At 41.9% G+C, this 15,350-nt stretch overlaps 1 protein-coding gene across 7 annotated transcripts in view; it reads left to right on the top strand.

Moving 5' to 3' along the window:
* Positions 1–11,633: 11,633 nt before the first annotated feature.
* LOC129764398 (potassium voltage-gated channel protein Shaker) overlaps positions 11,634–15,350 on the top strand; it is a 279,084-nt gene continuing 275,367 nt past the window's right edge. The window contains exon 1 of one of the 7 annotated variants that reach the window (XM_055763439.1): positions 11,634–13,634. In XM_055763439.1, coding sequence (XP_055619414.1) covers positions 12,721–13,634 — 914 coding nt within the window. In that variant the 5' untranslated portion in view covers positions 11,634–12,720. The remainder of the gene's footprint in view (positions 13,635–15,350) is intronic. The other 6 variants (XM_055763475.1, XM_055763460.1, XM_055763429.1 and 3 more) reach the window with 6 other exon arrangements.

Below are 15,350 nucleotides of genomic sequence, written 5' to 3'. Positions count from 1 at the left end.
GATTATAAGCGAAAGCTGAAGATATAATTCCTAAAAATTAAATTTCTACAGCGTTTTTTCCGTGATGCAATTTGATGTGACACACCCTTTACTATTCCTACTCGCTATTACACAGTTTCGTTCAAGCTAGCGAGCAATCAATCAACATTCTTTCCAAATGTGTGTTCCTAATGAACTCAAACACCGTGGTCGCTCGTTCGAAGTGTAAACACAGAACTCGTGCTACTAACACTGAGGAGATAAGGAATCTTGTAGTTTGATCTTTGTCTGTTTGCTACGTTTGTGGATAAAAAATAAGTAATTCATACTTTCTAATATACCTTAAGAGATGAGAAAAATGAAGAGTTTAAAGACTCTATAATTCAACACCTCATCATGAATCTATTACACAATCTTGCTCCAGCAAGCGAACAGTCAACATTTACTTTTAATGCTGATGCCACACACACAGCTGCACATGACCAAAATCTTTCCTGTGCGGCGATAGTGTGTTGTGAATTAATGTTGTCGCCTATAGTGGTGTGATTTTGGTCACAATTTCAAATCCGAGGAATAGGCTCCAGTAATTTTTTCTTGGTCTATTATTCTCCGCGTCGATTTTCTTAGCGCCTAGTAAAGAGTGCTTGTACATTGTTTCCATGCATTGCAATAGGTTCATTTCTACGTGTGTTTATGTGTTTATTAGAAATGCATGGTGATGGAGGAACGAAAATACAATCACCTGTGACCGTAGTGTATCAGCTTTAAAGAAGAGCGCCGCGTTAGCTTTTGACGTTTATAATTGGCCTTTCTCAAAGCTGGAGACGATAAACTTTAAAACTGAAAATACTACAAAGAAGATGAAGAACGTTCGGGATGTACACGAAGTGCAGATCGTGCATTAGCAAAAAAAGACAAGCAATTCGTCAATTCGTCATGGCCAACTTGTATATTGTTCTCGTAAGGTGAAGAATAAATCATGAAATGTTCATCTTCAGCTGCTGCCAAAAAATTCACTTTAAACAATCCGCCTAAAGTTAATGAGTTAATTTTTCTAAAGAGTTAATAATGAAAATAAAATGGGAAGTGCTAAACAAATGAATTGAATAAAATAATCTTGTAGTCCCACGTCTATGGTTATGCCAATGTGTTTGATGTTTGTTATTGGTGACGACGATTACATCATACCATATTGGATTATTTCGGTATATATCATTTTAATTATATGCAATATTTAATTTTTCATTCAATTCAAATCAAAATAAACATGCAGAGTAGGGACTTCTGCTTTCTAATTCTGCAATAGGATCCTATACGACCATATTTTAAATTTTAGATCACAATTCATCGATTAAATACTTTTCTTTTACAATATATCTATTTTTTCTTTTCCACCCAATCTACATCGCCTCGATTGATCCGTTCGCGTTAACGAATCTATAATTAAAAGTATTTAATTGTGGCAAAAGAAAGCTTCGAGTTCTCGTTCCTCTAAAAGATGTATTTTTTTAAAGATGACGGGGAACTTCTTAGTAGTTGTTGGTGGGGTTGAGAAGCTTGAGTAAACATACTTGAACTAAATATCCATCTAACACACCCATTTACCCCAAACCTCAATCTATCGAGCGCTATTAGTTCCGAACCATAAATGAAGTGGGAAGGTAAGGTAGATTTAAATAATCTCCGTGACAGATAACATAATTGCAGTAAGTCTAAAGTGACGTAGGCCAGTATAGTTTTTTGAGCACTGCGCATTGACATGAGCATCCCATTCTAAATCATTACAGTTTGATTTTTTTTATATTTCAAGTATGACTTACTTCACGAAAAAAATATTACCTTTCAACGTTAAGGTGAAATTTAAGTGGCTTTTATATGTACAGTGGGGTTAAAATCGTTTGTTTTGAAGATTTTGCTTGAATTTTCACCAGGAATTGTTTATATCGATATTGCAGCGAAATTAAGATAGATAGAAGTTGGGTGTCAAAGAACAAATTGTAGAGCGGTTAGAGAGCTTTAACTTTATTTGGTAGAAACAATCAAGTTCAATATGAATTTTTAGGATCAAATTAATTATAACACATTAAAAATTGCTAACTCTGAAGTTTTTCACTTCCAAAATGTCATTTAAATCCACTAATTTAGATTTTTCACAACTATATCATGTACTAAATTTTCTCATTTCTCTAATGGAAGCATCAGAATCGTCTTCTGTAGCATACTTTTTAATGTAGCGTCAGTTTGAGGCAACAGAGTCAGAAACAAACAAGAAGTTGTATAACTCTTTCTTTGTTGAAATTCGAACATATGCGTAGAAGGATTTTTTTCATCAAGCATGATCCTCTATCACCTCTCGAATGAATTTGGATTTTTTTTTTATAAGAAAGGTAAGGGAATGAATCAAAAATTAAATGCTTTTTTTCTTTTTTTTTATTTAAATCGTTTATTTTTTACAGGCTCAGTTACATAGGTTTAAAGGAGCCGAACTCCTTACTGTATTGTTACTAGTATATATACATTTTTCCTTAATTCTAATGTTAATAATATAGGAAACCGATTACTCGCGGTCAACTCGAGTTTAGAAGGGTGACATATTTTCTTCTAAAAATTAAATGCTTCTTTTATATTAAAAAAAAACGAAAAATATATGCACAATAAAGATTTTTAAAAATATTTTCTTTTGACTCGATTATATACAGTGAAAATAAATCCGAATCTGTATATAATCGAGTCCGCCCAGTATTTGTTCACGTCGTCATGTACAACACATTCTGAAATTTCCTACTATCTTTTGTTCAACTTTGAAGATGAGTTTCCGTCAAAACTTTTGACGACTTTTTTGCTTTCAATTAATTCGTAAAATATTTTGCATACAAAAATATACATTCCCACCTTTCTTTCCACCGTTTGTACAAAACTTCGTATGAAACTCAGTTGGCCATGCATACACTGTAACGCGAAACATTACGAAACAAAAAATACTCATCGATGTAAACCACGAGTTAGAAAGAAGAGTGATTTGTATGCACCAAATAAGGTGGAACTTTTTAATTCATCATATTGTGGCTCGAAAGAGGAGGGAAACTCAAAATTGCCATTTGAAATGGTTTCAAAGTCAATATATCTAAAGTATGAAATTTCATACGCTCTGATTCAGACATATTAATGACAGAAACCACCGTGACCGGCATAAATAAAAATCCACCCCAATATGAATCAAATTTTTAACAAAACTCATATTTATATCAAACTGTTCTATAGTTCTTCTTATTGTCTAGAAAAATAAAACTCAAAAGCTTCATTGCAAGTTCATGGCTAAAAACATCGTTGGTTTTGATTAAAACATCAATGTTACAACGTTTTGCTTAATGCGATTGCTGATGGTCTGACATGCTTAGGACGAGGTTTCAAAGGTGGTAGAGCTGTAAAAATCTATGCTTGTCGCGCCTGGTTTGTCCACCTTGTTTTCAAGGATACCCCAAGAATTTTCAATTAGATTCAAAACGAGACTATTGGATGATCATTCCATGGGTTTAATGCGGGTCTATCAGCAAAATGCTTGTGTTTTTTCGGATCGCATCGTTATTCTGCTGGAAGATGTAGTTATCTCCCGGTCTCATTTCTAACATCCAGGTTTTCGCAAGGAATACCGATCGTCATAATTCCATTGATTTGGGCTAAAATTCACACGCCAAACTACAGCCGTGTTTCATGGTTGGTTGAAGATGTCTGTCCTGTAGTCCCTTACCGCACTTCCGCCAAACTCCTCTTATTTAGTTATTTACTTAGAACAGCTCGATTTTTGACTCATCTGATCAGATGACACGCTTCCAGAACTTTAGCAGCTTGTTTGTATGAATCCTAGCAAAGAGAAGTCGATTTTTCTTGTTGATTTTGCTGATCATCGACCGCTTGTTAGAAAAAAAGCTCTTAAGATCGGCCTCTGTTCTCTAATACTCAGTCAAAAAAAAACCCAATAGTTCCCGTAATTTATTCAGGAAATTAAAAATATAAGATTATGCATCAATATCGATATTGTCCTCTTCAAAGTACTCTCCATCGACTGCAACGCACTTATGCCAGCGCTTGATCCAATCCTCAAAACATTTATTACATTCGATTTGCGGTACGGCCATTTGCGTCGTCTTCGATGTTTCCATTATCTCATCTCGGGTACTGAAACGTGGTTTCTCTAGTCGTTCGAATAGATAAAAAAGTCACAGGGAGCCAAATCAAGTGAATTCGGTGATTTGTTGAATGGTATTCGTTTCGTTTTTAGCCAAATGTTCACGAATAACGATTGATTTTGCAAATTTTGCAAATTGTACAAAATCAAGACACGCTGAATAGCAGATGTACTCAATACAGCGTAACTTTTAGAAACGTAAAACTATCACACTACAAATTATATAGAATGTCAATGACAGATAACTGAGAGCGCCACACGGTGGTGATTCCGGGAACTTTTTGATCAAGGTAGTATGACCCTCTATATTTTTTAAGAACACTTTGCACCTCACTAGTCAAAAATACTCCTTCACTGAAATTACTTCATTATACTCAAAATACGGTACAAATTGATAAAAAGACGGGACAATTCAAAATGGTCGAAAAAACGGTACTGTCCCGTTCAAAACGATACGTTTGGTCAGCCCACCTTTTGATCCTCTGTCCGGTCGATCGGCCACACTTCCAAGCTGTCGATGCTTCAGAAAAATATACTGCATATTTTCCGGTTGAAATTCGTTTTGTTTGAAGTCACGCACAATAACATTTCTGAATCTGCATTTAAATTTTAAATCCGACCATTTTTCTACAGCTGTAAAAATAATTCACTCGAAGAAAAAATAATGAAAAAAGCATATATGAATAGCCCATACAAAAACCAACGAGTCATCCAAACATCGGAAGATGGGCACATCAACAGGGAAATAGAGATATGAAAAAGTTGTTGTTAGAAAAACTCCTTTCCTGCAACAGTGCTTGATGGATATCAAATGGGACTATCCGTGTACCGCTGAAATATTTTCGTATTTTGATGGATATCAAATGGGACTATCCGTGTACCGCTGAAATATTTCGTAGCAATTGGCATCAATCTACTTCCTCTATTGCCTCTATTGTATTGCCTTTTGTAAAGCTTACCATAATAAATAGATTCCATACACAACGTAGAACGTAATTGGAAGGTTCATTGTTTATCGCTCCCGAAAATCCGTTTTCCCCGTATTTTTGCTGGTTGCTACTATTTTGCTTCGTTGGGAGTACTTTCTCTATAGTGGTTAGTGTGATAGGTGTGCTGAATAAGATCGTCTGCTGCTGCTTCGCCAGATTCACTAGTTCTTTGGGCACTCCACTGCCGATGCACGTGTCGTGTCACTGCTGGACCATCCAGAGGTAACCATCCCCGAGACATTGCCCGTTGCCCGTCCCGTTGAACGGCCCGGTGAGCCCCCGTTACCCAACATTTTGGTGCCGTGACCAGGATTCCGGCGTCTGGTGTCCCATCTTCATTCGCGAAAGATCAACTCTAACCTCACTTTACCGCCCGATCATCCGTATTGGAAGCTCCGCATCATTACTGCGACCCTTGTTGCTGGTTCCGGATTATTAAATACAAGGCCTCAAGTCTAGAGGTACCAGGTGAGTACCTCTCCAATTAATTTACGTCATCATAGTGGTGCTTCCTGGATCTTTTCAACATATTTTAGTGCTGCTGTCAACACTGTGTTCCGGAGATGGCCGACGAGAAGAAGCTCAAGAGCAAGGAAACGCGAAGAAACAATGCCATTGACGGAATCACCCGGCAAGACCAGTTCCTCGCCGCATACGTCCCCGAGAAGCAGCATGAAGTCCAACATCGTCTAGATCGGCTGGAGCAAGTTTGGGAAGTATTCGAAAAACTACAGGACGAAATTGAAGACCTCGATGTAGCGGAAGCTTCTGCGGAGAAGCATATGAAGTTGAGAGCGAAGGTAGAAGAGGTCTATTTTCGTGTGAAAGCCGGATTGATCACGAAACTCCCGCCCCCGGTAGTTACTGTCGCTGCCGGACCCCCTACTTCAAACTCCACCTCAACTGCTGCTGTTTCCGCCATCGCTGGTGTGAAACTCCCGACGATATCGCTGCCCGAGTTTGATGGAGACTTTAACCATTGGCTGACTTTTCACGACACGTTCTTGTCGATGATTCATTCGTCGACGGAAATTTCTCAGGTGCAGAAGTTCCACTATCTGCGGGCTGCCCTGAAAGGAGAAGCAGCCAACTTGATCCAGTCCATCAACATAACAGCACAGAACTATTCCGTTGCCTGGGATACGTTGGTCAACCGCTACGCCAACAAATCTATTCTGCGTAAGAAGCACATTCGAGCCCTGTTAAAACACCCGAAGATTCCGAGCAACAATCTAGAAGCAATCTAGAATTAGATGAACCAGTCGCCCAGTTCAGCTCTATCCTCATCGAATTGCTCGAGGACAAATTGGATGACGCGCCGCTCACTGCGTGGGAGGAATCGATCGCAGCTGAGGCTGAGGATCCTACGTATTCACAAATGATCGCATTTCTGCAGAAGCGAGCTCGCATCCTTGAAACGATTTCCGTGAACCGTCCGCAGCATACCAACTTCAAGCCTCAGCCATCGGTCCAGAAAAGGTCTAACCAGCCCCGATTCAGCGTCAATGCCGCGATTGAAACCCCAGCAAAAACGTTCCCGACTTGTCCTGCATGCGAGAAACTGTTCTGGTTTCAACGGTCTCGACACGAAAGGCCGTCTGAAAGTGGTCGCTGAGAAGAAGCTCGGCAATAATTGCTTCCGTAGTGATCATTTCTCACGTAATTGCCGCTCCAAGTACTCCTGCAAGCACTGTTCGAGAAGACACCATTCGATGATCCATCCCGGACCATACGCAGGGGACAACGCCCAACCCGAAGTTAGTTCTCCATCCAACGATCCCTCGCCCGGACCATCAGGAGTTGTGACAGCTATGGCTGCTGTGGCATCTCCCGAAGCCACACCAATGATCAAATCGTCCAACACTAGAGTGCTTCTAACAACCGTAGTATTGATTGTAGTGGATGTTTACGGCCAAGAACACGTTGCCCGTGCCCTTCTCGATACCGGTTCGCAACCAAACGCTATTAGCGAGCGCTTGTGTCAACTGCTTCATCTTCCTCGAAAAATGGTCAACGTTCCCATAGCTGGTGTAGATAGCACGATTACCAACGCGAAGCACGAGGTTCGAGTAGAAATTCTGTCTCGAGTGGCCGATTTCCAGGAATCCATGGAGTTTTTGGTGCTTCGTAGAGTGACCTGCGATACTCCGTCGATTTCGTTCCCAACTGCCCAATGGAAAATTCCCGACAGATGTTCGCTTGCTGATCCCGACTTCAACACATCCCGCCGAGTGGACATGATCATCGGTGCAGCTCGATTTTACTCGTTCTTGCGCGATGGTCGCATTCTTCTACCCGAGCCTGGCCCTATGCTTGTCGAAACTGTGTTCGGCTAGATTGTGGCCGGAAAATTCGACAACCTCGATGAACTGGATTCCCCACCCGTTGTTTCCTGCCATGTTGCAACCGTGCCTTCCATAAGCGAGCAGCTAGAGCGCTTTTGGACCGTGGAAGAGCTTGTGGGCTCGAACTATTCCGTCGATGAGCAGATGTGTGAGGATTACTACCGAGAAACCGTTTCCCGTGACCAGACCGGTCGATACATCGTCCGAATGCCAAAACATCCTGAGCACGATCAGATGATTGGAGATTCGAAGGCTGCAGCAGTGCGCACATTCCGGTGGCTCGATAAACGATTGGCAAGAGACGAAAACCTAAAGGTCCAGTACAACGCGTTTATGCAGGAATATATTTCCTTAGGCCACATGTCGCTAGTTTCTGATGAAGATGACGATAATTCTACGTGCTGCTACCTCCCCCATCATCCCGTCACAAAAGAGACCAGATCAACCACCAAGGTGAGAGTGGTATACAATGGATCGGCAAAGACCGGTTCCTGACCCTAATCCTTCGGTTTCGGACATTTCGAATAGCACTGGTGTCCGATATCGAGAAAATGTACCGGTAGGTGCTGATGCACATTCTCGACCGGCCCTTGCAACGAATTTTTTGGCGCATCGACACTTCCGCACCGATTCAGACTTATCAACTGAATACGGTGACCTATGGCCTTTCCCCGTCATCGTTTCTGGCGACTCTTCTTCTTCTTGAATGGCGTTAACGTTCTCTGTGGAACTTTTGCCGTCTCAACGAATGCATTAACTAGCGTCATTTATTGATACTTAGTTGAGATTTCTTAATCCAAATAACACGCCTTCAATGTATTCCGAGGGGCAAGCTCTAGAATACGCGTGACCACAGTGCAAGCCGAAGGAAATTTCTCTGACGAAAAATCCTCCGGCCAGAACGGGAATCTAACCCGAACACCCGGCATGATAATGTGAGACGCTAACCACTCGGCCACGGGTGCACTGTCATCGTTTCTGGCGACTCGCACCCTATTGCAACTCGTCGAAGATGAAGGCGCTTCGTTCCTGAAAGCTAGCAAAGCAGTGAAAAAAAACATCTACATCGACGATCTCCTCTCAGGGGCTAGCAACGTCAAGGAAGCAATACAACTTCGTGGAGAACTGGACGAATTGTTGCAGAAAGGCGACTTCCGACTGCGCAAGTGGTGCTCTAATTCGCTTTCGGTTTTGGCCGGACTCTCACCCGAACTTCTAGGCACTCAATCTTCCTTGAAACTCGACCCCGACCCCGGCATCAAAACCGTTGGAATTCGTTGGGAACCTGCAGCAGATGTCTTCCGGTTCGACATATCTGCCACCGTTAAAGATCAACCTCCTACCAAGCGCAGCATTCTATCTGCGATCGCCCAGCTATACGACCCTCTCGGAGTTATCGCCCCAGTTGTTATTGAGGCAAAAATTATCATGCAGCATCTCTGGCTCTTGGCTTTGGATTGGGATGACGTAGTCTCACCCGACCTGCAGCGCAAACGGGCTTGTCCGATGTTTGGATGGCTTGTCGGTTGATCTCTAGACTATTGATATTTTTGTTTCCAGAATTTAAAAAAAAACCTTTGTGAGAAAAATGAGTTTTAATTTCTAAAATATTTTTTTCCAGTGTATTTTTTTGCTAAACATTATATTTAAATGAAAATTTATGCAATTTCCAATTTTTCATTCACTGATCAAAATTTTGTGGCTTTGTTTTAGGTTAGAATCTTTTATAAAAATTGAGTAAAAAATTATCTCAAAGAGTCGTCTAGATTTTTTTTTTGGAAATTCAAGTATTCAAAATTGCTTAATATGTTCGTCGCCCAAAGCGGCTTTTCTGAGTTTCTTGCGGAGCCCAACTTGCGGATAAATTATTAAATGAAGATCAAACTTTGTTTGTAGACAACTTTTATATGATCTAGCAATATTTTATTTAATTTGAAGATGAATTGACAACAATAACACATGCCAAAGTCATATTATATGGGTTTTGCAAAAAGCTGCCATACAAACCATCCGCACTATAAATTAAAAAAGAATAGTATAAACATTATAAAAATTATGGTTATAATTTTATTATTTTTCTACATATCCTATAGTTACACTTAGGTGCCTATTCTATCAAATTACTTTCAAAAATCCTATTCAATTTGAACGAGGAAAGTTCTACCCATATTTGGGTGACGGGGCCATAGTGTTTCACTTAAATCGATGTGGTTTTACCAATGGCTAGCCGAGTTGCCATGAAATTAGTCCTGTACGGTACGGTTTTTGAGTATGGGGAGGATTTCTGTGCTTTTTAGTTTAACTTTTTTTGAGAGGTGGAGAAGGACTGTGTTCGAACTGCAATGGCCGAGTAAAACTTCTCTGTAGCGGATTTTCTCTAATGCGCTCAAAGATTTTTAGTTTTATCTTCTCCGACACTATTTTATCTTCTCCGACACGAGCTTAAATAACCTTTGCCTATATGCCTGTCGCCTTCAGTTCAATCAAATCTTCGCCCCACGTAAAATTGGAAAAGCTCTGGAAGCTACTCGTGTATTCTACAGAGAGAAAATAACTTCAATACTGACGTTTTTCATAACACCTGCCTAGACTATTAATTGGTGAACAACGGAACTCGTGAAACAAATCTCAGTCTACTAGATATTTCAGCGCGGTTCTAACAGACTGTCATATATAAACTATAAACAATCGTGCGTCTCCTGGTCTTTTGATTGAAGGCGTCATACCTATATGGAGAATTATTCTAACTCAAAAACTAATGAACTTATCAACGTGAAAGATTATAAACAAATGTTTTTAAGCATGTAGCGTAACTTTTTTGATGATGGAACCGCTTAAATGTTTTGATTGTCAGTCTCCTGAGAAAAATATACATATTTATGTTGTCTAAATGAAATGTATGTCATACCATACCTGAAGATGGTGAAACCCTAAGCAACAGTTGATTCAGATAAAAAAAACACAACTTACAATGTTCGTGACTAGTATTGCCCCAAGGATCTCCGCAATCCAAGCGAAGGCTACCGGCACTCACTTGTTTTCCACTCTCCAAGCACTCCTAGCAATCACCGTTGATAACATTAGGCCATGGACTGGAAGCACGCCACTCAACGCTAGCGGTCGTGACGTTCTAATTGAGCGATGAGACGGAGGGAAAAACCGAGCCAGAGAAACGGAGAGAGAGAAACGATCGAAACCTAGCCTAACCCTTTGTGTGTGCGTTTGGGGAATTTTTTTTTTGTTTGCGACTCGACTGTCGATGAATCATAGGCATAGGAACTTTCCCATGGATTTTTGAGCTTTCACTAGAGTTTAACCCCGCTGGGCGGGTGCTCATCCACCCACCCCCCTTTGGAAGGCAACCCGGCGACGGTGACCACAACACAGGCAGCGTGGAGCCACCATTCGCGCCGCGTCGGATCGCTGCTCGGTTGGTTGGTTGGTTGGTTGTCTGTGGAGGAAATGTTTGCCCAAGGCGGCGGCAACAGCAGAGACGTTGCGGGCATTGCGGGTTCTGCACTTCAGTGGGGGCCTCTTGCTTTGGCGTGAGGGTGGCCGAAGGCTGTGAGCACTGCTTTCCGGATTCACCGCAAAGCGCCAAATGTTTGAACAAAAGGAAACGAAAGTCGCAGTGGAAATCGCTGATTGCGTTTGTCCTGTGAATTGTTTGAGAGGATTGTCGTCTGAATTAATATTTGGAAACTCAAATACCGGTGCAGATTTGATTCTTTGAAACATGGAATTCGTCCATTTCTCCTAAACGACGTCTAATGGATGTCATTGTTTCCTGGCGGCGTCTTAACCGCATCGAAAACCGAAGATTTTTTTTTTCGTTTGCAAAAATTCTCATCTGGTTAATCTCATTCTCTTCCATGTCGGTGTCTCTCGTAGTGCTGCTGCTCAATGCAGAACACACGGTTGTATGGGTGTGGGATGGTTCCGCTAGAATCATTCCGCCCGGCCGCCCGTTGTCTGGTTGGGTTACACAGCTGCCCCGCTGAATTAAACATGTGTTTGTCGCTGTGGTGCCATGGTGCCACAAGCCAGAAGTAAGGAGCCTAACCAGAACGAATTCGGAATGTGTTCTATTGCTGGAGCTGCCGCTAGTGCTGATTGAGCAAAATTTGAGAAAAGCACGAACCTAAAGAGAGAGCGAGTTCTAGTTCTGCACACAAAAATTTGAGGAACTGGAACCTTCCGAACACACAACACAGTGACGAAGCGCCATCCGCGAGAGTCTGGCGAATTCTAGTGACCCCCCGGTGTGTGGCAAGTTGGCCGTGAGTAGTAAGCTAGGGAGAGCAAGCTGATTGTGTAACATTTCCACAGGACCCTGCCGTATCAGACTTTGGTGGTGGTGATGTGGTGGACTCTGGCTGTGAATACTGTCCAAGAATCCGACGGCAAAAGGTTTAGTTATTAGTTGGAAATAGTTGATGGTTTTCACCTGCACCGGCCACAACTAGCGGCTCCCGACAGAACGGAAAGTCAGGCTTCGCGGGGTTTGGATTTTGACCCGTCGTCTGTGGCGAATTAACATATTTCATTACCGTCTCTGTGAAGCAGCGGAAAGTGGAAAGGAGCGAAAGCTGGGAACGAAAAAAAAAAAAACAGAATGGGATTCGAGTTGTGCCTATAGATTCGGTCACCAGTTTCTCTCTGTCTCGCTTGCTCTCGTCCTGTGAGAGTTTACGGCGGATGTCCACTTGAGAGACGGGGAACGGGGGGATGCGTGTGTGTGCTCGCTTGAACGAAGCGTTCAAATCCCCAGTAGCAGAAGCGGAACTACCATCAATCACGGCGGAAGAACAAGAGCTAAAAACTTGAAAGTGCTACTTGTGGAGCTTATTTATACTTGCTGATGAAATTCAAATAAGCGCACCGATATAGAGAGAAGCACAGACAGGACGCGCGATTGGATACGGTCCAAATGTTCTGAGCCATTGGGAAGGATACGGAAGCATACCAACAGCTGACAGTGTGCGATTGCTATCAACAGTGTAAGAGAGATGACATGTGCTTAAAATTAAATTCCGTTTGAGGCGTCTTTAGTCGTGTGTACGTGTTCACTGTGTAGATGTGCAACGTTTTGTATTTCACTTTCTGTTTTTGTCGTATTTGAGCACCTCGAGTGAAAACAATTATACTATAGTAAGCGATCTCACTTGTGATTTTTATCGAACAACCAAAGCAATCGTCCAGAATACAATCGTATCATACAATGGGTGCCGCTAGCACTGGTGCAGACTCGTTGGAATGTTGTAACAACCAAGAGGATGGATCCGTCCAGAACAATCAAAATCCGAATCATCAAATTAATCGTGCACAGCACATACCAAACCATGTGGCAGGAACGGCAGCCGCAACGACACGGGAAGTTGCTGATAACAATTCAACACTGCCATTACGTTTAATCTCGAATCACATGAACCACCAACCTCCGCCCACCACGATGCTGCAATCGCCAACGTCGCCTCCAGCCACTGCTTTACATCCCAATAACATCCATCACCAGCAACAGCAACAGCAACAGCATCAGCAGCAATCCCAGCAGGCCCAGCGCAACAACCTTTTAAACAACCTCAACAATTACTATACGCTTGACATTGAAAACAACAACCAAAACAATCAAAGTAACCATCTGTACGTGAATCCCCATGGAAACTTCAACTACGATTACTATCTGCAAACATTCTTCGACGAACATGACTACTACAATCGACTCAACAACAATGCCCACAACTACACCGGAACCGTTTCGATGTACTCCGAGGCAGAGACCCCCATGACAGTGGAAGCCTCCAACATATCCGCGTCCTGTCAATGTCTGTTCCTCCGCTACTGCAAGCACCGAAAGCGCGGTCAACAGCGTTCCCAGTCAAAGTTTGAATCCAAGGGCAAGAAACCTGCCCCGGCTAAAGAACCCGAGAAGAAGCCTAAACCATCTGGTGGGGCCCCCCGCAGTCGGGGTGCCGCTGGGCGCGGAATGGACAACAACGATGCTGATCCGATGTCGCGCCGCCCGCGCCGTAGAAAGGAAAACAGCGAACAAGACCTTGCAGCTAAGCAGCAACAACAAAACCAACAGCAGCAGCAAGGCGCCGCATTGTTCGACCCAAAGCAACAGCAATCGAAGTAAATATGAAACAGCATTACTCTCTCTCTCCCTATCGCTCTCTGTCTCTTTCTTCTTCACACACACATGCCTACATAAACCTACAAATTTTATCAAATTGACCAAAATCACAAGCCAGCTTACAGCTTACATACACACACAAACGTTGTTTAGAAAAATAAAAACTCTCCCCTTCACCACATAAATACTTCCTGCCAATTAATCAGGTACCTAAACTTCATAGACCTTGCCTTATTTTTGCTTGTACTAGCCCAAGATGAGTAAACCTTCTCGCGATCTATCAAACGATACGCACGCACACGCACAGGCCAGCCGCGAGTTCTCGCATCCATCGTCGCAACGCGCGGGGTGGACTTATTTGCATAAATCAATCATAACACAGAACGGCAGCAGCAACAAAAAAGATTCTTCCTTCTTTTTTTTTTTTGTTGCGAACCACCACCAACCATCGCAGTTCATGCTCATATGTTTCAATGCTGGTGAAGCTAAGCCCCCAACAAGCAGCAAGCAGCACGCAATGCCTTTTTTATGCTGGTCTCTGTCTCTTCTACCCCACCAAACATCGAGTGAACTTAGAAAAGCGCGCGCCAGCGACCGAGCCTTCTTTGTTGACTGGGATTGGATTTTCCGATATTTTTGCTCGCGCCACAGATACTTTATAACTGCTGCGTTCGGACGGATACAGCAGTAGTAGGCCATTTGTTCAACTTTAATAAATGGTCGAAATAAATTAACTAGCACCCGCACTCCCCTCTCGCTCCACCCGACAAACCACAGCGTCACGTGAAAAGTTGGTTAGCAAAACCACGACGGATCGATTTTTGGACGGTCTTTTTCTGGTTGTTTTGAGACAAAATATAAATTTTGAACTAGTTTTTGAATTATTTTAGCGGCTCTCTTGATGGATTCACAACACATTTGAATGAAAACAACACAAACAGCATTTTGCTGAAGGACGTTTCTTCTGAAAGTAATGGTTTTATAAGTAACATAAAATGATTTTTGAGAAGATACACCTGTTTTGAACACCTGTCAATTGTGCAGAATTTGGCGTACGATTTTCTCATACAGTGTTCTAACCAAAGGTTAGTTTTTTTATGTTCGTTTTTCAAAATTTTATTTCTGACAACTCAAAGCGTGATTCGTGATATTTGTCAAAGTGAAAAAAATTCTGAGATTATATTGTCATTTAATCATGGCTAAGCTGACCGAATAGTTCAGGTTTGAAAACGGGACACGTAAGCCCAAAAAAGTATTTTAAAAATCGACAATGAAACTAATAAATCAAACATTCTGAGATGTACATTAGAGTGCCCATGAAAATGGTCATTTCTAATTTCAAAAAGTTACCCCATAAAAAATGTTCACCTCCTCGAAAAAACATCCTATGCCAAATATCAGCACAATCGGACTTAAGGGAGAGTGGCGCAAAGCGGTCAAAGTTTGAGTTTTTCGAAAATCGAAAAATCACCCAAGGAAGTGGGGGTTTTCGAATTTTTTTTTATGCTAAATGTCTTAAAATTGCATGAAACGTCGAGATGTCATCTCGAAATTTTTTTTTTGTCATAAATCGACACTCTGGGACTTATTTTCTTCTTTTCCGGAACACGAGACGAAACGTATGGTTTTAAGTGCCAATAAAAATATTTACTCGATTTTTCATTCGGAAGTTGCTGCGAAATGTTGATTTGCACGATAATATACCCTATGCAAAA

This window comes from Toxorhynchites rutilus, chromosome 1 (genome assembly GCF_029784135.1).
Source record: "Toxorhynchites rutilus septentrionalis strain SRP chromosome 1, ASM2978413v1, whole genome shotgun sequence".
In the NCBI taxonomy this organism is placed as follows: Eukaryota; Metazoa; Arthropoda; class Insecta; order Diptera; family Culicidae; genus Toxorhynchites; species Toxorhynchites rutilus.
The sequence above is the reverse complement of the archived record's forward strand: the minus strand, read 5'-3'. Positions and strand labels throughout refer to the sequence as shown.